This window comes from Bombyx mandarina, chromosome 19, assembly GCF_030267445.1.
Source record: "Bombyx mandarina strain Sakado chromosome 19, ASM3026744v2".
NCBI lineage: Eukaryota > Metazoa > Arthropoda > Insecta > Lepidoptera > Bombycidae > Bombyx > Bombyx mandarina.
In genome coordinates this window covers 10,899,197-10,922,898 of record NC_143225.1, presented here as the reverse complement: position 1 = coordinate 10,922,898, position 23,702 = coordinate 10,899,197, and the positions used below count along the sequence as shown (strand labels likewise).

Genomic DNA, 23,702 nt, shown 5'->3' with positions numbered 1-23,702 from the left:
ATCTCTATTTGTATCTGGCTGGTTTGGTATCAATAAAAGTTTAAATTTTAAAGAAGATAGTTCCAAATTCAAATTAGGAAAATGTGTGATTTTTATTTATTTTTCGTACTGTCAAGATGAGTGAATCTAATGAAGAAATTCGATACATTTTAAAATTTTACTACAAAAAAGGTAAAAATGCAAAGCATGCCGCGAAAAAAATTTGCGAAACAATGCGAAGAAACTTTTTCCCCCACCTATTATAAGCAGGTTAGAGCCGTGACACACACCGTATGGTTCCAGATGAGATTAGGCAGGGCGTGGTCCCTGTGGAACTGGTAGTAGAAGAGCGGCCAGTTGGCGGCGGACTTGACCCGCTCCCGCCGCCGCCGCAGCAGCACGGGCCGCTCCCGCACCGCCTCCCGCGCCGCGCCCCCCGCCCCAGCCCCCGCGCGCCCCGTGCGCTGCGCCCAGTGCTGCAGCGCCAGGCTGGCGTAGTGCTGCGTACAAATGGTCACTGAGCGACTTACTCATTTCTACATACCTGTTCTTATTTGTTCCGGGAGAATTGAGTGCGATTATTATTTCGCTAAAAATGTTGGAAGCCAAACGGTAAAGAGGTACTACGTTTTAACTATGAAGTTTGAAATCTAAAAAACCTGCTCTATTTACATTAACGAGAATGAGGGGTATATATTATATATACCTACTTTATATTGTAAATTTAAGGCCACTGAGTTTATGAGAGGGTCACGATTCCAATCCAATAGTAGATTCTGTCAAGGACTGCTCTTGCTAGGACTGGTGTTAGTAAATTCTCACTGAGACCGTGAGCTCACCTACCCGTCGGCACGAAGCTGAAATAGCCTTTAGGCTACCAGCGAAAAGGTAGGAATTTTTTTTAAATGTAGTTCTACTGTACAGCATCTGTGCCATATGGTATCGGTTGAACAACAAAAATCTTGAATTTTAAAATTAACTTCTCAACCACGGAGCTCATCATAGAAACCCACCCCTCCCCCCACTGAGTTCCCCGCGTGATCCTCAGTATCCACCGTCACCCGTAGGTGTCCATAGTAGTGTGGCACAGCTGATCGTCCGGGACTGACCTCCAGATGTTTCTCGACGTACTTGACCTGTCGGTCGAGCGCCTGCCAGTGCGCGGCGCGCGGGCGGTGCGCGGCCTGCGCCAGCTGCAGGTTGTCGCGCCCCTCGTCCCGCTGCTCCTCCAGCGCGCCCGCCGGGGGACTCTCCGCCGACTCCAGGAACCCGAGCAGCCCCGACGGCTGGAACGATGGAGAACATCATCAGTTCTCATACAACACATCTCTTACTTAATTTTTCAACTCAAATAACTGCTATATTTGCATAATATCCACTACACTACTAGCGACTCGCCCTCGCTTCGCTTCGGAAACTGTAATTTATTATTGATTTCTCCACTATTTAATGGATGTTATTATACATATAACCCTTCCTCTTCAATCACTCTATCTATTAAAAAAACCGCATCAAAATCCGTTGCGTAGTTTTAAAGATTTAAGCATACATAGGGATATAGGGACAGAGAAAGCGACTTTGTTTTATACTATGTAGTGTTGTATTGTTACGCCGGTAAGAGTAACGCCATCTACTGCCGTATAGTCGAACGAATATCGAAGGATCTAGCAGCGCCTAGAGCGCTCGAGAAGTACAACACCATCTATTGACAGATAGCGGAAACTACTACTAGAGATGTGTGGAATGTTCTCGATAATTCTAGGAATGAGGTATTCAGAGAACACTTGAGAAATACAACACCATCTATTGTCAAATGGAGGAAACGCATATTGAAAATTCTCGTGAGAAATGTTCTCGATAATTCTAGGGATGTCGTATCGACTATAAAAGCGTTGTAGAGATGGCACGCAGCCAGACAGTAATCGGAACTACTCGAAGCGAAACAGCGAACGGATCATCTGGATCACCATAACCGAATTGAGAGTTTTCAAGTGTTTGTTGTGTGTTTTAAGTGTTCTAGTGTTGAATAGTTTTTTAGTTGTACTTTGGTGGAATTTTATTTATCCCGAACCCCAGCGCTTAACAGTACTAAGGCCAGCAAACGACCCAACTCATGGTCCAATCCAATAAGTGAAATAAAATGATATGCAAATATGATTAGTTTCGATACTAACCATTATCCTGCTGAGGAGGTTATGCGCCGGTGCGTGGTCGACCAGCCACAGCGCCACCAGATGTCGCGCCAGATGCCTGTGATGCAGTCTCGCTGGAGCGTACAGCGCCGTAAGGAGATGCCTCGGCAGGGCTGCCTCAGCCAGAGCGAGGGCCTGCATGCGAGTCCCCACGGCACCGGCGCCCTCTTCGATCAACGCTCTCATCACGAGGCCCGCTCCTTTTACTATTGCCATTGACGGGTGCTGGTGTTACCATCAATTAAAAGGTTACTTATAAATATTGAAATCATAAAAAATATTATTTTTTTATAACTATTTATTACTTACTTCAAACAATTTAAATATGACGCGTCCTTTATTAGAAACCATTTCCAATAGCTGGTCAAACTGTTTTCCATCCGTGGTTTCACTATACGGCACGCACAAGGCGAACGTTAAAAAATCCAACATGGCTGCCACTACCAAAGCCCCGGTGCCTGCACTCTAAAACGAAATATTTTACTTCAATAGCAAAATTGTTAAATTAAATATTTGAATAACAAGTTAAAAAATTATTTAGACAAATTATATACTAGCTATCCCAAAAATAGTCACTTTACTCGTGAAAAAAAACAAGTAAAATCAACGAATATTTTTTTCAATATTATAAGGAGCAGAACTAAATTCTCGCTGTTTGTCCATAGATGGCTGCAGCAATGAGTGCTGGTCGATCCTGTCATGAAGCAGTAATGCGTCTGTCGTCGCAATATTAAACTGAGACTTAGGATTCTTGTCTCAAGGTTGGTGGCGGCATTTACATTGTAGATGTCTATTATATATGGGGTCCAGTAACTACATAAAACATGGTGGACCATGAGCTCGTCCATTCATCTAAGCAATAAAAATAGCACCCTTGTATTTACTGGGTATACATGTATGTTTGTTATTATGTATTGCAATGTAACTTAATCTTTGAATTTCATTGTGACCAGCTTGAAAACGTTCCATTACATTGATAATTTGCCAAATCTGTTACCACAGAGTGCACATCACGAATACATTATCAGATTTCAAATTTTAAACGTCGGAGTGCTTAGTGCGAGTTTCTTAACGTTCTCGATAGCGTAAAAGTTAAGCCAATTTTGTATGCAGTTGGAACAGCGCCCCTAGCGGCTAACGTACGTAAACGATCCCATTCTATACAAATATGAGCTAACTTTTACGCTATCGAGAACGTTAAAAAACTCACCCTAAGCACACGGGAGTGATGACAATACACCGCGTAGACCAGCGGTCGGGGAACTTTTTTAATTATTACCCCAAAATATTTTTGTGTAAATTGATATTACCTCATGGCGAAGAACAAAAAAAAACGAAATCGCTTCTTTTTAGTATCTTTCATATTATAGCCCCATGATAATTTTGAAAAGAAAAAAATAACTAAAAATTTAACGATTCTAAAGAAGTTTCACTTCAATATATAAGTATACTTTTTACTCACAAAAGTTTCATTTTTACCCCCCAAAAATTTCATTTTAACCCATTTGGGGTAATTCACCCCGGTTCCCCGACCGCTGGCGTAAACAAACAGATAGGTGAGTGAGCTCACAACGTGTTCCGCCCACATGGCGAGCAGGCCGTCGAGGAACTGCGCGGACGAGAGCATGCTGGCCTTGTTGAGCTGCTCCTGGCGCAGGTCGGGCTCGTGGTGCATGGGCTGCATGAGCGCGCACACCGCGTCCAGCGCCGCGTGCGAGCACGCCGCACTGCCGCGCCGCAGCGCCGCCACCACGGACGCGCCCACCCACTCGCGGAACCTACACACGACCACACCTCAACGTCCACACTCCACACTCGATACGTACGTCAACGTTATAGACATTTCTTAATGCACTACATTTTATTTGCTGCGAGCTCTAATATGCAAGAGTGGTGAATTTTGTCAACTGAATCTTTTATTTATTTATTTATTATCAACATAGAAGTAGAAACACAACCATAATCTGCATCAGTGCTTGAACTAGGTGATAAAACCGTGCAAAGAATAAAACAGCTCTACTTCAGATACACAAAGATATTAAATTACTAAACAAAAATTAAACTGAAATTTATAAAGGTGACAATCTGTTGTAACTATACTGAGACCTTAGAACTCATATCACGAAATGGGTGGCGGCATTTCCATTGTAAAGGTCTATGGGCTCCGGTAACCACTTAACACTAGGTGGACTGTGAACTCGTCTACCCAACTAAGCAATAAAAAAAAATAAAAAACAACAATAAGAGCCAAAACTTCCCAAAGCATCACAGTGGGTTCCGCAGGCGTGTCTATTTCGGCCGCGTACTATTTATGAGTTTCGATTTTAATGACAGTGATTCTTAAATCTTCGATCACATGTAACACCGTAAAGCCTTGTTCGGACTAGGCGAGTATTCTAGTCGAATACCGAGTAATTTAGTGGCTAAACTACTCGCTACTCGCCCGAAAAAATAGAACACAATGGATTGACTTGACTAAATTATTTACTAAGCTACTCGACTAAATTTTTGGTGTTCAGACACATTCAGCTACTAAATTACTCGGTACTCTACTAAAACACTCGCTTAGTCCGAACAAGGCTTAAGTGACCTTGACACCGGCTGGCGGAGATTTTGAACACAGCAGAGGGCTTTTGGAGTAGGTAGTTAGTAGGGTAGTGGAAAAGGTTAGTAGCCTCACCCGGTCAAGGCTGTGAAGGCAGCGAAGCCCACTTTACTGGCGCAGAGCCTCCGCAGCGCGTGGAACTGCGCCTCCAGCTCGCGCGGGGGCAGCGTGGCGCTGGAGCTCACACTGTTCACCAGCGCGGTCAGGGCGCCCGTTATCAACTTCTCTTTGTTCTCCGCAAACAAACGCTATAATCCAAATTCGAAATCAAACTATTTTATATTTTAAATAGGTGTAGGTAATAGATTGCAAACAGTATAATGAGTGAAAGTAAAAACAAACTTGAAAACAAGATCAACCATTAATATCATCACCAGTTTTCGGATGTGCAATTTTTTACTCATCTTCATTCATTCAAATCAAATTAATGTTACATGTGTAATGATATATTTACAACGATTTTAGTGTTAGCAAAAAAAAATGACATTCAGTGTGACCAATTTTCCATGTAATCAAATAATTACCTCGAGAATTCTAGCTTATCTTTTAAAAGTACAAATTCGTTCTTTCACTATCCTGTCACACACAATAAGTTTTATATTTTAAATAGAGATATAGTAGTGTAGTGTAATTTAGTATAAAGGAAAAAATCTGGAAATAACGACAAGAGCGAAGTCATGCTTCGAGAAAGGGAGGGTTTAAATAATAAATAGGGACTTACAAGATCCCATGTTAGAAACAGCCACAACAGGGGACGAACCGCCTACAAGGCACACAACACAATAATCAGTTGTTTTTGAGACGCTGATTACAAATTATAAGCGGAAAGCAAAAAGCCTACGTCAGTTTTACATTTTATAACGACTAATCTATGAAATATAATCTATTATCTGGCAACACTGACTACTACTCAACTGTACCAATCGATAAATAAATAAAATACTCGACCATGGAAAATGAGTCCCTGAATAAATCTAATGCTACAAGTTATGGTATTTAAAAAAAAATGAATTTAAAATATTAGTAAACAGATGCATTTAGCTAATAGATTACATAATATGCTGAGATTGTTCCTTACGTCTTGGCTAACGGAGTATATTAGACCGCTGTATCCGATGTTGGCGTTGAAACGTTCTATTACTTCCGCGCGAGTCATACCAACTGGATTTTGAAACAATCTGTGAATTTATTTATTGTTTTAAAAATAATTTATTAAAGGTTTCATTCAAAATTATAAGTGCCTCCTCTTTTTTTGGGAGTCGGTTAAACTATTATACCTGTTACATCAGGGGCTCCCAAACTTATTTTTCTGCTGCCCACTTTGAGAATAAGTTCTATTTTAGCGCCCCCATTTTTTCACCTACTTAAAAACCACTATAGCGAAAGCTCAGTCGGTGTCTAAGAGTCCTTCTAGATGAAATAACAAATCGCCTCCCAAGCCTCTATACGGCGCCCCCTTTTTTTTGGGTCTCTTACCGCCACCCTTTAGGGCTGCAGTGCCCACAAGGGGGCGTTATCGCCCACTTTGGGAAAGACTGTGCTACATTATCACTCACCTTAGATGATTAGATTCAGTCTCCTCGTCGACGCTGTGATGTAAGGGACCGAGTCTGTACCCGCGCGGCGTGTACGTAGAACGCACGTGCACGTCGCGCTGGCCCGCCGAACGAACACCATCTAATAACGACGCCAACAACGCGTCCCTAGATAAAAGCACTATTATGTTCTTTCTATTTCATGTCTCGGCGTTAAAGGGAGTGAAAAATAAAATAATCTAAAAATTTAATTACAAAAAAATCCCATAAGCTTTAAGTACTGTAACGCCGGTGAGGGCAACGCCATCTATCGTGGTATAGCAGAAACGAATATCAAATGAACTAGTAAAGAGAACACTCGAGAAGTACAACGCCATCTATTGTCAAATGGCAGAAACGCATATCGAAAATACTCGACTCGTCAGGAATGTTCTCGATAATTCTAGAGATGTCGTATCGACTGTAAAAGCGTTGCAGGAATAACACGAAGGCAGTTAATAATCGGAACTACTGGAAGCGAAACAGCAAACGGATCACCTGAAGCGAAGCGCTAGAAGTGAATTAAGAATTTTAAAGTGTTCTGTGAGTATTCCAAGTGTTAATACAGTGTCAATGTGTACTTCGGTAAATTTTTATTTACCCCGAACCCCAGCGCGTAACAGTACCTTTTGTGTGCCCGTAAAAGTAGTTACCAACCACCATCCCGCGTGTTTACGTCCCGAAACATTTCGGCGAAACGATTAAAGTAGGATAACTGTCATTTAAATAACTGACGAGGGCAAACCTTATACCCTAACCTTATAAATTTAGTCGGTCCATTTTGTGTAGTTTCAATTTAATTTTCCCTGACTAATCCTTGGTAACCTAAAAGGCTATTCCAACTTCTCACGGACCGGTAGATGAGCTCACGGGCTCAACCTAAGAGAATTTGTCAACAATATCCCTAACAGGAGAAGCGATTCCCTGAATTTACCATAGGTACGGAATCGAAGCTTACTGAAAAAATCCCGCGAGAAACTCAGTGGATTGTGTCTATGGGCTAGGTCGCGCACGTCGATTTCTTCGTCGTCCAATCGACGAGGACGGTGACCGGTGCTTGAAGAGCCCAGTTTTGGGTCACTTCTGTAGATGCTGTTACACGTGTTACGACGCTTACGTGTCCTTACACCCAGAATCACCACAGTGTGCAGTAAATTCTTTATATGTAACTAGATCTTTAATAGAGATCATATAGGGAAAGAAGATTAATGTGACACCTATTCAATAAGAAATTAGTCATCTCCAACATCGTCTGTCCGTCACAAGCTGTTTTGTTTGATTCCGCTTTTTACAAACGGCGTCTTTCGTTTGAAAACCGTCCAGAAATTAAATAAATTTGATATTATTTGTATTTTATAGAGCAGTTTTGAGCAACTTATGTAACAACATACTTGTTGGTTAATCTGAGCATTAATTCATTTTTGAAAAAAGAAAATAGACGTTCATAAATTTCAATGAAATAAAATAAAGTGAAACTGCTGAAATATTTTACCTTTCGCCGGCTAAATAAGTACGGGTCTGTCCATTCATGTATTCGATTGAGAATTTCTGAGGCTGTTCAGGATCTCTTATTAAAGCAAAAACGTCGCTCAAAGGACGCAAACATACAACCTGTAAAATTTTCAAACACTAATTAATATTTTGTTCGTATTAGTATATTATATAAGGTCAAGGGATGAGTTGATTTAGTATGTTTGTAACGTACAGTTCTCTATGACTTCCATTATGAAAGAATGAAATACCATAATGAAAATCAAATCCGCTAAATCCAAATTTTCGTCTTGTGAGCTAACACGGATATATACTACCAGAGCATGCCCATTTCTCGTCTGAAGCTGGTTTCAAGGGTGAAATCGCCATTTCATTATCCAATTGGGACTTAGGACTTCAAATCTCATGATGGTTGGCACCGTTCACGAAATGATGTCTCAGGACTCCAGTAAGCACTCAACACTAGGTTAGCTTTGAGCTCCTTGACCCACCTATGCAATAAAAAAATATACTAAGTTGTGCCTATTTTGGGACTGGGAGAATCTTGCGAGCAGTAACATCGGGTGAAGTTATTAGAGTTTTAAAAAAATTCATTACTCACGGAGTATGTTTGTGGATCTCTTTCTAGAATACATGTATCGGAAAGACAGAGTGTACGACGCATGGGTTCCATATGACGAGCTGGGTTAACTTTGTGCACGATGAACTCACTCAGCGATGTTTGATGTTGGTCTCCACTGGAACAGAGGATTAGAGTCAATTTATCTGTACCCAGGTTATGGATTCAACATGCATGAATTTATGGCTGGAATTAACGAATTTTTTTCACTTCCAAGCTGATTCTGATAAAGTCCCAATTATTAATATTTTATCAAGATTTGACCAGTAGTTTTTCGCTTACCCTTAATAATGCATTGTCAATTGATTTTGCTACATTGGTGATATACTTTTTTTATTTTGTTGAGTCGATTTTCTTTTTGTTAAATTTTATATTTAAACCTCATGCATGAAGTACAAGATTCAAGTTCAATAGATGCACATTGTAACGGTCCAGACAAATTAATCAATCAAACTTGCCTCAGCAACGGTTTATAATATCAATGCAACCACCATCAGCTCAGACTTCTACATTGTTTCTGTAGTGCTTCAAAAACTCCCATAAAAACTACCATATCAATTATATTTACTGTGTTATAAAATGACTTAGATTTATGCACTATATTAAATTATGTTAAAATTATGTACATAGACAAGATAATATTCTTTTTGTAAAATATATATAACGTAATAGCTCAGGGAGCAGGTATATAATGAAATTAAAACTAATGTATTTTTCAGAATTGCTAGTGTTTTTACTGCCATTTTAAATAATATTTATAGATATAAATATATTTCAATATGTTTCATTCATTTATATCATAATTGATAGTAATTTATTCGTAATTTTATTCATAATTTACTATCAAGAGTTCTGCTCAATTATGTGTAACATAACACTTTCCTAAAATAAATTATTTCAAGGTTGATGACTCATATTATAATGAACAAACAGTGAAACAATTGACGGAAACTAAAGGAAAAAATTAATTAACAGTTGAAAAGTTTTTTCACTTTTAATTTTAATAAATCATTCATTTGGTAGGTACTTATTTAAGGTATTTACTTAGTGCCAGCCCTTGCAGATAATATCGCAGCACATTGTATTGCCAGTCAGTATGGATGATAGGAAATAGAGGGAAGACTCGACAATGTGTAGAAAAAATATGAGAGAAATATATAAGCCAGCGATGGGGATATAGTTGAACTCATCAAAGCTGGGGCTGCATGATTAATATTCAGGAAACCTATAAAATTATCTGTCGTCAAAACGGATACACGGATTTGATAATAGAGATACTACCTTTGTTTTAATGTTTACATTATTCTTTATGCTAGAACACAAAACATTGAAGCTAAACCTTTTTTGAAAACACCATTTAGACATCTTGCTAACTCTTTAATACACCAACATTATTACGGCATTAAGTTTGGAACCATTAGCATCATTTTTTACTTAGCCAATGTTCATAACAAAAACTGCTGAGACGACATCTGCATTCTAGTCGGTAGTTTGATTAACTTTTGGTTTTTTTTTTTCCTTAATAGATCACAAAATTGATCTGCAAAATCTATAAAACTTTGTAATTATCTTCTTATTGTTTTTAAATTGATATTTTAATAATTAACTAAAGATAGCATTTTGAATACTTTTGCTAAATTTAAGTACTGACAATTCTTACAACAATGAAGTTTTAAAATCTAGATTTCACCCCATTCTGTCTCACATCTAATGTAACACAATTAAATATTGTTACACTGTACTTTAACTAAAGAATAAATTATATTTTTGTGTAAATAAATATAGTTTTCCATTTGCTTTTATTTAGTAGTTTCTTTACATTTTGAATTTGGTAACCATTCCTTACACCCTATGTTTGCTCACCTATATTTTCCAAAACGTTGATCATGATAATCATCCAATGTAATTGTAGCTGATAAAACCTTGATGCTAATGCTCAATGTTAAATTGGCTAATTCAAGCATCTTATTTATAATAATCTGGTGATCCATTGCATTTGAAAACAAATGTAAGCGACTATAACCTCCAACAGCAAGCATAAAACCACCAGCTACATCTCGTACAGGGAGGATACCCTGTATATCACAGTATGGGTAGAAGGCTAGCTGAGTGTGTGTCGATGGGTCTAGCTGTTCTAAAGCACAAGGCCCAACTTCAAGTACTATTGGTAGTCTTGTTCCACTCCAGTGATGTTTGTATGCTTGGTATCTCTGAAAAATTAGGTAAATTATTTTGTAGTCGTCGTGGCCTAACGGATAAGACGTCCGGTGCATTCGTGTTGAGCGATGCACCGGTGTTCGAATCCCGCAGGCGGGTACCAATTTTTCAAATGAAATACGTACTCAACAAATGTTCACGATTGACTTCCACGGTGAAGGAATAACATCGTGTAATAAAAATGAAACCCGCAAAATTATAATTTGCGTAATTACTGGTGGTAGGACCTCTTGTGAGTCCGCGCGGGTGGGTATCACCACCCTGCCTATTTCTGCCGTGAAGCAGTAATGCGTTTCGGTTTGAAGGGTGGGGCAGCCATCGTTACTATACTTGAGACCTTAGAACTTGTATCTCAAGGTGGGTGGCGCATTTACGTTGTGGATGTCTATGGGCTCCAGTAACCACTTAACATCAGGTGGGCTGTGAGCTCGTCCACCCATCTAAGCAATAAAAAAAAAATAAAAAAAAAAAAAAAATTTGAAAAACATACGACTTTTAATCAATTAGTAATATTTAAAGATCTTATAGAATGTTATGATTTTTTTAATGAGTTCTACACTTACAAAAACATCCTTTGGTTTCTCCGCAAACAAATGCCTATATTTAAAAGCTTCAGTGAGTATCAAACACTTGTGCTCTGAAGAAAATCGCATTGAGTCCACTTTCTTTTCTTTTTTCATGACAAGTGTGAAGTCATGGTTGGCAGTAGAGTTTGAATGCTTTGCCGATGCAATGGTAACTACATCAGCATACAGCCATTTGTTGGTGACTTCCAGGCGATCTGGATTGTATGTAGTAATTCCATGAGTTCCAATAGAAAACACTCTCTTGTACTTCCCCTTCCAAGAGTGTTTTGTGACAAGGAACGATGCCACATCCTGATTGTCCTTTAGTGGAATCATTTTAACATTTCCTGTGGGGTTTGAAAGCCTATTAAGACATGTTATTCTGAATTTAATTATATTTCCAGATAGCCCGGAAAAAAACATTTCGAACGCAATAAAGAGAATAAAGGTACCATAACAAAGAGTTTTTACGTTGATTGAAGTTTAAGATTTAACTAAAAAGAAAATCTTTTAGTTACGTTTCTATGAATTATAAAATTTGCATGTTCTTTTGGCAATATCTGTCAACAATCCACCCCTTTGTAAATAGATCGCAGTGACTGTTGCAGTAGACGTGTAAACAAGAAGGTAGCCGATACATTTACACTAAGTTTTAAACTTCAGAATAGACTTGTTATACTCACAAACTATGAACATACGATTATGTTTCAATAACTTCAGCTGATATCCAATAAGAACCACATATTACATAAAATAATTACTAAAATACGATTAGTATTATGTTGATCACAAAATAATCCGACAGATCTAAATTGACAAATGAACAAATTGACAGAATCAATGCTGCCAGTATTTTCTTAACTTTTTTAAGGGATTTTATGACCTGGTAACTAAGATCTTTAAGCCACGCCTTGTTTTAATTTATATTTTTTATGAAAAATGATAATATGGATTGAAATGAAATGAAGATGATTAATTTGAGACATTAATCAACTGGGATGAAACTAAATGAAATGAGATGAGATGAGATAATATGGAATGAAATATAATCTTAGTAAAATGGTGGTCATTTACTGAGATTTTTTCAGTGGACTTTTTGGAGGATCCCGAGAAGTTACGTCCGGCGGCTTTGTTTCAATTTCCCACATTTGTGTACTTTCACATATATTAACAGTTAATAAACCACCGTTATTACCTTTAAACCTGCAGAAACACTAAATAGACAAAATAAAACAAATCACACAACATCACTCCTCGCGTTCCCGCCAGAAAGTCTTTCCTAACTTATTTGGGTTTAATAATGCTGCCAATAATGGTCAATCTTGACTACCACTTTATCAATAATATATTACCCCGGAACAAAAGTAAACGGAAATTAAAAACAAAAAGGAAAGTGCATTAAATAAATAGTATTTTTGTTTTAGTGTGCTTAAAATTGAAATGTTGTAAATAAACGAACAATCCAAGCTGTTTTACTTTTATTTTAGTTTTTTACTAGGCCTCTCTATCATGCAAGTCGTTGAGAATATAGGTAATCCAATCAAACAGATCGATCAGTTTTGATTAAGTCACGATAGACCATGTAGCAAAAGGTACTTCAGGAACCAAATAGTTGAGAAAATTTTTCTATTCAATTTATTTTGGTTGTACACCATAATATAGGATAAAATATCTAGCTACTAAAATACGTTACATTCAATTGTTTAATTTATTTACATGTTAAAATTAAATTATAATTAAAAATTAGGTCTACGAAATTTCATTTTACACACAAATAGTTTTAAAAGATAAATTCACAAATAAGTACAGCAATTATCGTAATCAAATAAGTAATCGTAATTGTAGATAAAACACATACATAATACACATCGTAACATACATCGTACATTGTAATTATATATTTCCAAATAGAGTACTAAGATTTGAACAAACAAGTTCAACAACCAAATGGAATGAGTCGATTGAAACTGAATAGTAAAATATGGAGGTGAACATAATCAATAATAAATCAATAAATTATAGGATTATACGTATAGAAATATATTTGTTACAAAAAAAATTACCTACCATGATTCCAAATGTTGCGATATTAACGCAGGCTTAAAACCAATAGATTTTATAAACACTTGCATACATAACACATTCTTAACTTGGTGTTTCTTCGGCTTCAAATCTGTAATAGCAGTAGTTTATTAACTATTTAGCATTTGTCAAAGGGCACAATATGAGAAAATGGAACAAGCTTTTCGAGTTCTTCCAAATAGTCTACTGAAATAGTCAAGTAAACAACAATCATTTTGCTGAGGTTTAATTTCATCCCAGTTGATTAATGACCCAAATTAATCATTTTTATTTCATATCAGTCCATGTTATCACTTTTCATAAAATTAAGAAATATGTATATTAAAATAAGACATGACTTAAAAGTCTTAGTTACCAGGTCATAAAATCCCGTAAAAAAAAAGTGTACAATCTATGCTTTAGCCTGCTGTGCCGAAAAGTGTAAGGCGACGTGTTTGAAAAATTTAAAGAATATTTCTACATATGTACTTAATTTATCTGAGTTAAATTAATAACGTCAACATGGTCCTCGACTTAGACTTATTTCGTGCCGATAAAGACGGTAATCCAGATAAAATTCGAGAAAATCAGAAGAAGAGATTTAAAGATGTTGCCCTTGTGGATGCAGTCGTCGAGCAAGACACCTTGTGGAGAAGATTGCGCCACGAAGCTGACAATTTCAATAAACTGAAGAATGTATGTAGCAAAGAAATTGGTTTGAAAATGAAGAACAAGGAACCCAGTGGCTCTGAAGACGAACCCGTCCCCTCGGAGATCGCCAATAACCTGGTAAACCTCACCGGCGATAACTTGAAGCCTCTTACAGTAAATCAAATAAAAAAAGTAAGTTAAATTAAACACAAATAAATAAGGCTTCTAGAACGTGCTAACACAAATTTTATGCAGCTTAACTATTTCATGTAAAAGTGAAAGTGATTCCATATGGTTATAGCTAAATAATAGACTTGTCAGACGAGATTTTTTTAGTACTTTAATTAAGGCTTCATCTCAGTAATACTGAACCTCATGTACAGACAAACAAGTCAGTAACTTAGGTTACAAGTTGATAACTAAAACTCACTATTTATACTTTTTTGTAGATGTCTTAGAAATGTGTGTATAATAAATATGCTTCAGACTTCACACATTTATTCTTATTTTTTATGGTGCTTTTAGAAGGACTTTAACCCTAAAAAAAAATGATGACAAAATGAAATTTCCAATTCATTGGCATATTTACTGGTGTCTGACATGTTAGCTTTGTGTTAGCTTTGTGGTTTTTTCTTAATTTTTTTTAGGCAATGGCAATGCCTTTATAGGCAGACGAGCATACGGCCCACCTGATGGTGAGTGGTTACTGTCGCCCATGGACTTCAGCAATGCCAAGGGCAGAGCCAAGCCGCTGCCTACCGCTTAATACTCTCCACAAGCCTCGTTTGAAGAAGGACATGTCATAGCGCTTGTGTGCTAGCTGTTATTAACTATACCAGCCACAAATTAATCATACATTATGGTTTGAAGTGTATGATGTCTCCTAAAAATATTTTTTTCATATTCATTATATTAAATTAATATTTCAGGTAAGAGTATTAATAGACAATGCAATATCAAAGAATGATGAAGGGTTATTGGCTTCTGAGAAAGCGCGTTCCGCTGCACTCAGGGAAGTTGGAAATCATCTGCATGAGTCTGTACCAGTTGATGATGATGAAGACCATAACTTGGTAGAAAGGACAGACGGAGACTGCAGCTTTCGAAAAAAGTACTCTCATGTGGACCTGATCTGCATGATTGATGGTATGCTGTGCTATTGAAATTTATTTTGTACATAAAAATGCATTGGTATATTAATATGAATATAATTAGAAATGCTTTACTTCAAATTTTTGAACATTATATTAATACTTGAAGCAAAAACTTTGTATCCCTTTTTACGAAAATTGCGCGGACGAAGGAGTATGAAATTTTCCACACTTAAAGAGAATATAGAGAAGTGCACAATGCTAATATTTTTTTAAAATAATGCATAAAAGATACATTAAATCAATAAAGAAAACATTACACACACTACATACCATGTATTTGACGTACACACGCATGCATACTATTTACAGTCAAACTTTTGTTCTTGACGTCTGTGGTCAAATTGAGAATAGATTAAATATTATTTGTCTTTATTAATATTTTTTATACTGTAGCCTTGGCGAAATTTGTGATTATAGAAGTATAAAATACAATCATAATAGTGTACAAACTTATTATACAATTCCAATTAATTATAGTTGAATTCGACTACTGCGGGACCTCTAGTCAGGATCATTGCACTTTTTAGACTTATAAACTAGACAATATTCTCCTAATACTAATTTGCAGCTTTATTAAAAAATCTATAGTATAATTTTTTTTCACTTTTAGCCTGAAAAGGAGTTTATTTTTCACAATGAACAGCTGTGTAAATAATAAATGTTATTAGTAATAATAAATGTCATGTTGAATACACTTTAACAGCTAAAGAGTATGTGAACATTTTATCTTGAACATTTATAAATTAAAAAGAATTTTACCATGTTATTTATCAATTATGACATATTGTAATGGTTTTATGCCAAAAATGAAACGGTAGTAGGGCATCTTGTGAGCCACACGAATAGGTACCACCAATCTGACAAATTCTGCAATGAACATTAATTCATTCTAGTTTAATGGGTGAATGAGGCATTTCTAATATAGAACTGAGTCTTAGAACTGATGTGTATGTCTATGTACTCTAATAACCACTCGACACCAGATGAATTGTGAGATCATTCAACTTCTTATTAATTTTTTTAAATTTTATAGGAATGGATGGAGAGAGGGGATCAGCTGTAGCAGGTGGTCGTGGTTATTATCTAAAAGGTCCTGCAGTATTCCTAGAACAAGCCCTCGTTCAACTTTCTCTAAGAATGTTACTTGAGAAAGGATATACGCCCTTGTACACACCATTCTTCATGCGAAAAGAGGTACCAGTTTACTTTGAAGTACAAAAAGATATTAGGCTGTTAATTTTTTTGTGTAAAATGTTACTTAATTGAAATTGATTATTGCACAGTGTTAATTCATTAACATAAACAGGATTAAAATACTCTTTGTAAAACACAAGTTAAATATGTACATAGATGGCATTTATGAAAAAAAATTACCAATGTTCCAATATTGTTACAGGTTATGCAAGAAGTAGCACAACTAGCTCAATTTGACGAAGAACTATACAAAGTCATAGGGAAAGGTTCTGAAAACAAGGGCGACACTGTTGTCGAAGAGAAATACCTTATCGCTACATCAGAACAGCCCATAGCTGCTTTCCACAGGGATGAATGGCTTCCAGAATCATCTCTTCCCATCAAGTAAGTTACAGATCACCTTTATAGTCATGTTTTAATTAGTACCTAAAAACCATAACACAATGTTAAATATTGATAATTTGGACATGCCAAAAAATGAATAGGTTTTTTTTTATTGCTTTGATGGGTGGACGAGCTCACAGCCCACCTGGTGTTAAGTGGTTACTGGAGCCCATAGACATCTACAACGTAAATGCGCCACCCATCTTGAGATATAAGTTCTAAGGTCTCAGTATAGTTACAACGGCTGCCCCACCCTTAAAACCGAAACGCATTACTGCTCCACGGCAGAAATAGGCAGGGCGGTGGTACCTACCCGTGCGGACTCACAAGAGGTCCTACCACCATTATAACAATATACAATACAACAACAATAAATTTTACTGGTGATAAAGATAATGATTTATTAAGTGACACTAAATGAGTAAATTTACCAGTAGTCTAGAAATTCAGAAATTCGTAGTTCACAGTTTATATAAATAAACTGTTTAACTACCATAAATCCTTTTTGACACCTACTTAATCGATAGCCTAAGGAACTATTTCAACTAGACTAAATTCAGGCATCTGTCAAATATCTTTGTGTTGTATGATGACTACCGCTACATCATTCCCTTCCACATCAGAAAGTTGCGTGTTCACATCACGTTGAGGTATACGACAAAGGGAAGATCTTCCACCGAGAGGGTGATAATGCTCGGTAGACTGACGGTCCGAATGTTGTTGATCGGAACTTGTATTTAAGCAAGTTTACCCTGAAAATGTCGTAAGCGAGATTCGGCCATCTATCAAATATCTTTGTGTTGTATGATGACTACCACCACATCAACAAATTGAAGTTAGGACAAACAAAGTTACAAAGTCTAGGGGGTCCTAGACTTACATCCTAACTTGCCTTACTAGAAAATTGTTCTGTGTCGGTAATAATTAATAAATGTAAATTATTACTCAGATATGCGGGACTCTCCACATGCTTCAGACAAGAGGTTGGATCTCATGGACGTGATACGCGTGGTATCTTTCGAGTACATCAATTTGAAAAGGTTAGAATAGTATTGAGATTCATAAATTAGAACACAAAATCATATTTTAATATTTACTACAGATCTTACAGCAAGATTACATGCTAGTGAACAAATAAACTTAATTAGTAATGCACTCATGTACACTAATATTCTAAAATCTAATCTCTTATCTCAAAAATATTAAACAATAAAATTTCAGGTCTTTTCAAAACAAAAAAAAGTACCTACATCGTTCTGTATAACTATAAAACTGTAACAAAACAAAAATAAACCACATTACAAAATATGTTTACAAAATGATACTAATGAACTCCCATTACATATATGTCACTGAGCTCTCCACTCAACTGATGTAAAATGGTTACCAGATCTTATAGACATTACAACATTAATTTATTAAGACACAAGGTAATTTCAATTGTATTGTATAACAGTTGCCAGACCTTTCAAACTATATTCCTTGATTGCTTTATAACAGAAACTACCAATATACTATATCTTAATATTTTACTATTATTATTAATATTTTTATTAATTTTATAGGTGGAACAATTTGTTCTAACATCTCCTCATGATAACGCATCTTGGCAAATGATGGACGAAATGATAAACAATGCTGAAGAGTTCTGCAAAGCACTAGGACTACCGTACCGTGTCGTGAACATCGTGTCTGGAGCTCTAAACCATGCTGCTTCCAAGAAGCTAGACTTGGAGGCCTGGTTCCCAGGATCCGGTGCGTTCAGGGAACTTGTCTCTTGTAGTAACTGTCTGGAGTACCAAGCCAGAAGATTGCTTGTAAGGTAATATAATCAAACAAATTTTCTCATAAATAATTCCTTTAGAAATTTGCACTCAAATGTTAAGATAGGTGAGGGAGTTTGTCTGAAAGCTACCGTTACCATTCATATGTATTAAAGGCGTCATTTATTAAAATCTCAAAAGAAAATTTAAAACTTGTGAGAAGAGTTTCTAATTTTATGATATTATGTATTGATTTATTGGATTTATTAGGTACGGTCAGACGAAAAAGATGAACGCTGCCACTGAATACGTGCACATGCTGAACGCGACCATGTGCGCCACCACCAGGGTCATTTGCGCCATACTCGAGGTACACCAGACAGAGGACGGCATCAAGGTAACTGACATCGCATTCTAAGGTTTTCCTTTACGTCACACGCACTGCGATTATTCCTGAATAAAAGCGGTAAAGGTGCAACATACGCATGTAATAGGTACACATTATTGTAAGTTGATAATACATGTCATAAATATCAGAAGCAACTTTACAAACAGTCAAATTAATGAGATAGTTTACCTTATTAGCGTGAGCATAATATGTGTTTGAAGAGATTGCTGAGAAAGAAAACCGGCAGCTATCTCCTTGCGCGTTAAAAAAAAATGAGATCCCAGAATTAAATTACTGAGAAGTTTCATAATAAAGTATATTGGTCAAATTAGTAAAATTTAATAATTAGCTATAGAAACGTATAAAATAAGAGGTATAACGCCGCTGCGTCACAGCACCCAATTCTTTCATTCTATTATTGTAAGGCAGTAACTATTATTACCCTTTAATTACCGTTTTAGGTACCGGAAATCCTCAAACCTTGGCTTCCTAAGCAGTATCAAGAATTAATACCGTTCGTGAAACCCGCACCCATTGACGTGGAGGCGGCTGCTGCAGCCAAAAAAGGAAAGAAACAAGAAAAAAAATGAAAACCAATAAAAAAAGTTTCATTCCAAGCAAAAAGCTTCATATTTATTAAATTTGCTAAGCTTCACTTTTTTCATCAAATAGAATAAATTAATTATTTCGTTTGTTCTTATTTTATTTCATTACATCGGTTATTTAACCCGCATCTTTCCTTTATCAAGTTAAATTTAGGTTTATGACCCATGTAGATAATTATAAATGTAAATAATAGATACTGTGCTCTCTAATATCTCAAAGCATGTTTGAACAGTCGTTTGTTTCATTATATTTACATGTACATTATATATGTTCCAAGTTAATTTTCCATTTCTGATATCAAATAGAAGATTCAAGAGTTTAATTCGGTACTATGAATAGACATGCTCACAGTCCAGAAAATATTGGGCGGTTTATCTATTGGCACCACAATAAACTGGAGGGCAGTTTGAGGCAAGATTGGAGTATCAATTGCATTGAAATACAACGGCCGCATCCATATAAGTTTACTGACTGCTGACATATATTTTATTGTCTCAAAAAAACTAAGAATAAATTTAATTAATTTCAGGTTTTTATAGACCAAACTGTGGCTGGTATTTGTTGATAGTTTAAATAAACAACCCTGAATAAGATTGATAAAAAATAATATACATAATGACCAATTTTTTGAATATGCATACTTGCTTATACATATAATTATCAATGTTAACTAGAAGTTGCAAATTAGCGAAAAATTATTACTTGTGTTAACAATTACAGCTCGCACAATAACAAGAATTACAAAAGTAACGAATTGTTACAGCATTAGTAGAAATTGTAATCAAATGAAAGTCGCCCTTGAAATTTTCACTTTTATTGTGACATTCAATCAGTCCGTAGCAGGGTTACATTAACAATGAAAAACTTACATACTCTAATTTACATAATAATATTACTCTAGGTAGGTATATAAAATCGTTAACTGTAATAATATGAAGACATGATACAATAAATTTCAATTATTCTTTTTTTTAATTCCTCTAATGGCTGTACAAGCTCACAGCCCACCTCCTGTTAAGTGGTTACCAGAGCCGATAGACATTTACAATGTTAATGCCGCCACCCACCTTGAGATATCAGTTCTAAGGTCTCAGTATAGTTACAACAGCTACCACACTCTTCAAACCGAAACGCATTTCTGCTTCACGCCAGAAATAAGCAAGGTGGTGGTACCCACCCGTGCGGACTCACAAGAGGTCATACCATCAGTAATTACGCAAATTATAATTTTGCAGGTTTGATTTTTATTGCACGATGTTATTCCTTCACCGTGGATTTTAATTGTGGACATTTGTCAAGTACGTTTTTCATTAGAAAAATTGGTACCCGCCAGCGGGATTCGAACACTGGTGCATCGTTAGATACGAATAGACTGGACGTCTTATCCTTTAGGCCACGACGACGTCCTGAAAGATGTTAGGTATTTTATGTACTTATATTTGAAATGTGTTCTCAGCACCCAGAACATTGAAGATATACATAAATGCTTTGTTTTGTGTTATTTTTTTTTGTGATAATTTTACATTCCAATTTAAACATTTGCACAATTATTAAGCAATATACTATATCTGATATTTGAGGTCTACAGCCCCATTCGTAAGCTTGTTTCTTAATAAATTATTTATATAAATTTATACTTCAATTTCATGTGTCAAGGTTGGTGGTGCCATTGATTTTGTGACATCTATGGGCTATAACAAGTCAACACTAAGCGGGACACCAGCTTGTTCACCGTACTATGAAATAAATTAAAAAACCTAATAGTTTCATTATCAATAGGTACAAGAAATTAACATTTAAATTTTTAAGCATACATATTTACACAATATTTATTTTAAGGCATAGTGTATAACAGTACTATATAATAACATTTTCCCTAACAACTTCTGCTCAATAATCATAATTATGTAGCATACATGATCATTAATTTTGCTAGCCCGTGTACATTGTAGGTAATTTCACAAGCCTTTATTTGATAATGAGTAAACCTCAATTTAATTAGAAGTATAGTATTCACAACAATGTTTTTGATTACCCAATATATTTTTTTAAATAGTTGTATGACAACAGCCAAGTTACATGGAAATCAAAATGATGTTATCAGTGATTTACCTCATTATTTACAAGTTCGCTTTTCAATTATCTGCTATGGCTTTCATATTTATATCCAATTCAATATACTCAAAATGTGGATCAAAAAAATCCCATGTTACATAAGCATGCATAAAACAATCTAATAATAATCGTGATACAAGTTCAGTTTTATTATTATTAGCAAGCTAACTGAGCCTTTTGCCTACATTTATGCATCAATGCCCTTAGTGTAAACTGTCGACGTGCCAATGTGCGGACTTGCTTCAAAAATGTGTCCAAATCTATAACTTCCTTCCGCAGAGCTTCACCCATGTAATAAATAGCATCTTCTAGAGTAGCTTCTTCAGCAAAAGCATTTAGAAGTTGGGAATACAGTGGTGCAGTTGTCACTACTGCTTCATCAACATCCACACCCTCCTGGTCAGCCAAACGTTCCACGGCTGCTTGCAACTCTTTTTCCTTCTCTTGTAAAATCATTACATTCTTATCTAGTTCTGAACGCTCCCTTTGAAGTCTCGTAATTATGTCTTCAATCCGAGACTTTCCTTCACCAAGTTCTTGCTGAGTCCTACGTAAGGTTTCAAGTTCAGCCTGTGATTGCTGAGATTGTTCTTTAAGACGTCTTCTTAATTTGTCTTCAACAGCAGACAGTAGCGATGCTTTAATATGCTCTTCAGTAATGGTACCCCCAGCCCCTTCTGTACTAGGACCATATTGTGATGCAGTGGGGTAAGGTGTAGTTATTGGTGCTGGAGGATATGGCAGACCATTTGTACTCGCTGTTCCAGGATATGGTGAACCATAATTAGGATATGGTAAACTTGAAGTTGTAGGATATGGTGTTGTAGTAGGATACCCTGGAGTAGGCATTGGTAAGGGATATCCTGACGATTCTGGCATAAACGGTTTCGCAGCGAACATAGGCATAGCAACATTACGTGGCTTAGAATACACGGGAGGTAATTCACCAAATGCTGTAATCATGCACTGCACCAGATTCTTCAAAGTGGAAGAATTCGAAGACCACTCGTGAAGATAAGGTAAATAAACTTTTCCGTTAGTGTCAACGTACTTCGATACCTTGATAGACATGTCAGATGTCGGTTTCACAAAACACAAAGGCGCATTTTGAGGATGAGTGTCCATGAGCCATATTGACACGGGTATATTATAAAAGGCTCCTTTGTAATTTACGGGAATTGTACCTTCAATATTCAAAAGCTCTTTTCTGGAACCATTATTAAAGATAAATGCTTCTAAACGATAAGTTAAGCTTCTGTACACTTGTAGCAAGTTAATTACTTCTCGAGAAGTGAAGTCCCGATGTTTATATTTCGATAACAATTGTTTCAATACAGCTTCGTGGTTGGTCATTTTTTCCTTTTGTTCAATGCTAAAAACAATATAACAGCACAACAAATGTTAATACACCACAAACTCTTAGTTCAATAAATTTTCAGGGGCGGATTTGTCATCACTAAAGTGAATTTTTTTTAAGGTATTTTATGACCTGGTAACTAAGACCTTTAGGTACTGGTTTTATTATTTTTATAAAAAATAATAATTTGGAGTGAAATGAAATTAAGTGAAAGTTAGCTCATATTTTGGAATGGGATCGTTTTCCTAAGCTTGCGCTAGGGACGCTGTTCCAAACTGCATACAAAATTGGGTTAGCTTTTACGCTATCGAGAACTCGAAACTCGCACTAAGCACACTGATTTAGACATACTGTGAAGGGTAGAGGTAAGGAGAACAGTCTCTGTGTGTAAAAAGTGTCCGTTAAAATTTGCTAAATAAGGGTAGCGTTACAGTAGCAGCCGGGTAAATTTAAAAAAAGGCGCTACAAGTTATTGGAATAAGATAGAGAAATAAAAGGACGAAAGAACTGTAAGCACTACAAAATCACAAAAAGTATTTTGTTTACAGCTGACAAGAAAATGCAACCGATGTCTCCACGTTTTACCACAGCTATAATTTTAGGTTATATTGACGAAATTATGTTGGTGTTGGCACCGGAAAAGCTCTTTTCGCTCTCAACGTTCTCGTACAGAAATGCAGAGACATGCAAACTGATGTCTTTTTGTGCTTCATAGACTACGAAAAGGCATTTGACCGAGTTAAGCATCATCAACTTTTCAGCCTTATAAGTGACATTGGTCTGGAT

The 23,702-nt window shown here is 36.3% G+C and overlaps 3 protein-coding genes across 5 annotated transcripts in view; 1 reads left to right on the top strand and 2 right to left on the bottom strand.

The window, feature by feature from the left end:
- Positions 1–12,070, bottom strand: part of Rme-8 (receptor mediated endocytosis 8) — a 48,179-nt gene extending 36,109 nt beyond the window's left edge. For 2 of the 3 annotated variants that reach the window (XM_089735054.1, XM_089735055.1), the window contains exons 1-14: positions 11,927–12,070; positions 11,241–11,590; positions 10,324–10,670; positions 8,443–8,578; positions 7,843–7,961; positions 6,333–6,479; positions 5,855–5,954; positions 5,498–5,539; positions 4,852–5,024; positions 3,742–3,949; positions 2,481–2,636; positions 2,154–2,396; positions 1,089–1,265; positions 270–479 (exon numbers count right to left, since the gene is read on the bottom strand). In XM_089735054.1, the coding sequence (XP_089591180.1) occupies positions 270–479; positions 1,089–1,265; positions 2,154–2,396; positions 2,481–2,636; positions 3,742–3,949; positions 4,852–5,024; positions 5,498–5,539; positions 5,855–5,954; positions 6,333–6,479; positions 7,843–7,961; positions 8,443–8,578; positions 10,324–10,670; positions 11,241–11,579 (2,397 nt within the window). In that variant the 5' untranslated portion in view covers positions 11,580–11,590; positions 11,927–12,070. The remainder of the gene's footprint in view (positions 1–269; positions 480–1,088; positions 1,266–2,153; positions 2,397–2,480; positions 2,637–3,741; positions 3,950–4,851; positions 5,025–5,497; positions 5,540–5,854; positions 5,955–6,332; positions 6,480–7,842; positions 7,962–8,442; positions 8,579–10,323; positions 10,671–11,240; positions 11,591–11,926) is intronic. The other variant, XM_089735056.1, reaches the window with a different exon arrangement.
- Positions 12,071–13,700: 1,630 nt separating this feature from the next.
- Positions 13,701–19,530, top strand: SerRS (Seryl-tRNA synthetase). Its single transcript, XM_028187962.2, has 8 exons — positions 13,701–14,147; positions 14,885–15,101; positions 16,143–16,303; positions 16,506–16,687; positions 17,637–17,727; positions 18,253–18,509; positions 18,721–18,847; positions 19,300–19,530. The coding sequence occupies exons 1-8, from the start codon at positions 13,827–13,829 to the stop codon at positions 19,426–19,428; spliced, it is 1,485 nt and encodes a 494-aa protein (XP_028043763.2). The 5' UTR covers positions 13,701–13,826; the 3' UTR covers positions 19,429–19,530.
- A 712-nt stretch (positions 19,531–20,242) lies between these two features.
- Positions 20,243–23,042, bottom strand: TSG101 (tumor susceptibility gene 101). The gene has a single exon (XM_028169720.2). The coding sequence runs from the start codon at positions 22,910–22,912 to the stop codon at positions 21,716–21,718; it is 1,197 nt and encodes a 398-aa protein (XP_028025521.2). The 5' UTR covers positions 22,913–23,042; the 3' UTR covers positions 20,243–21,715.
- Between the last annotated feature and the right edge of the window lie 660 nt (positions 23,043–23,702).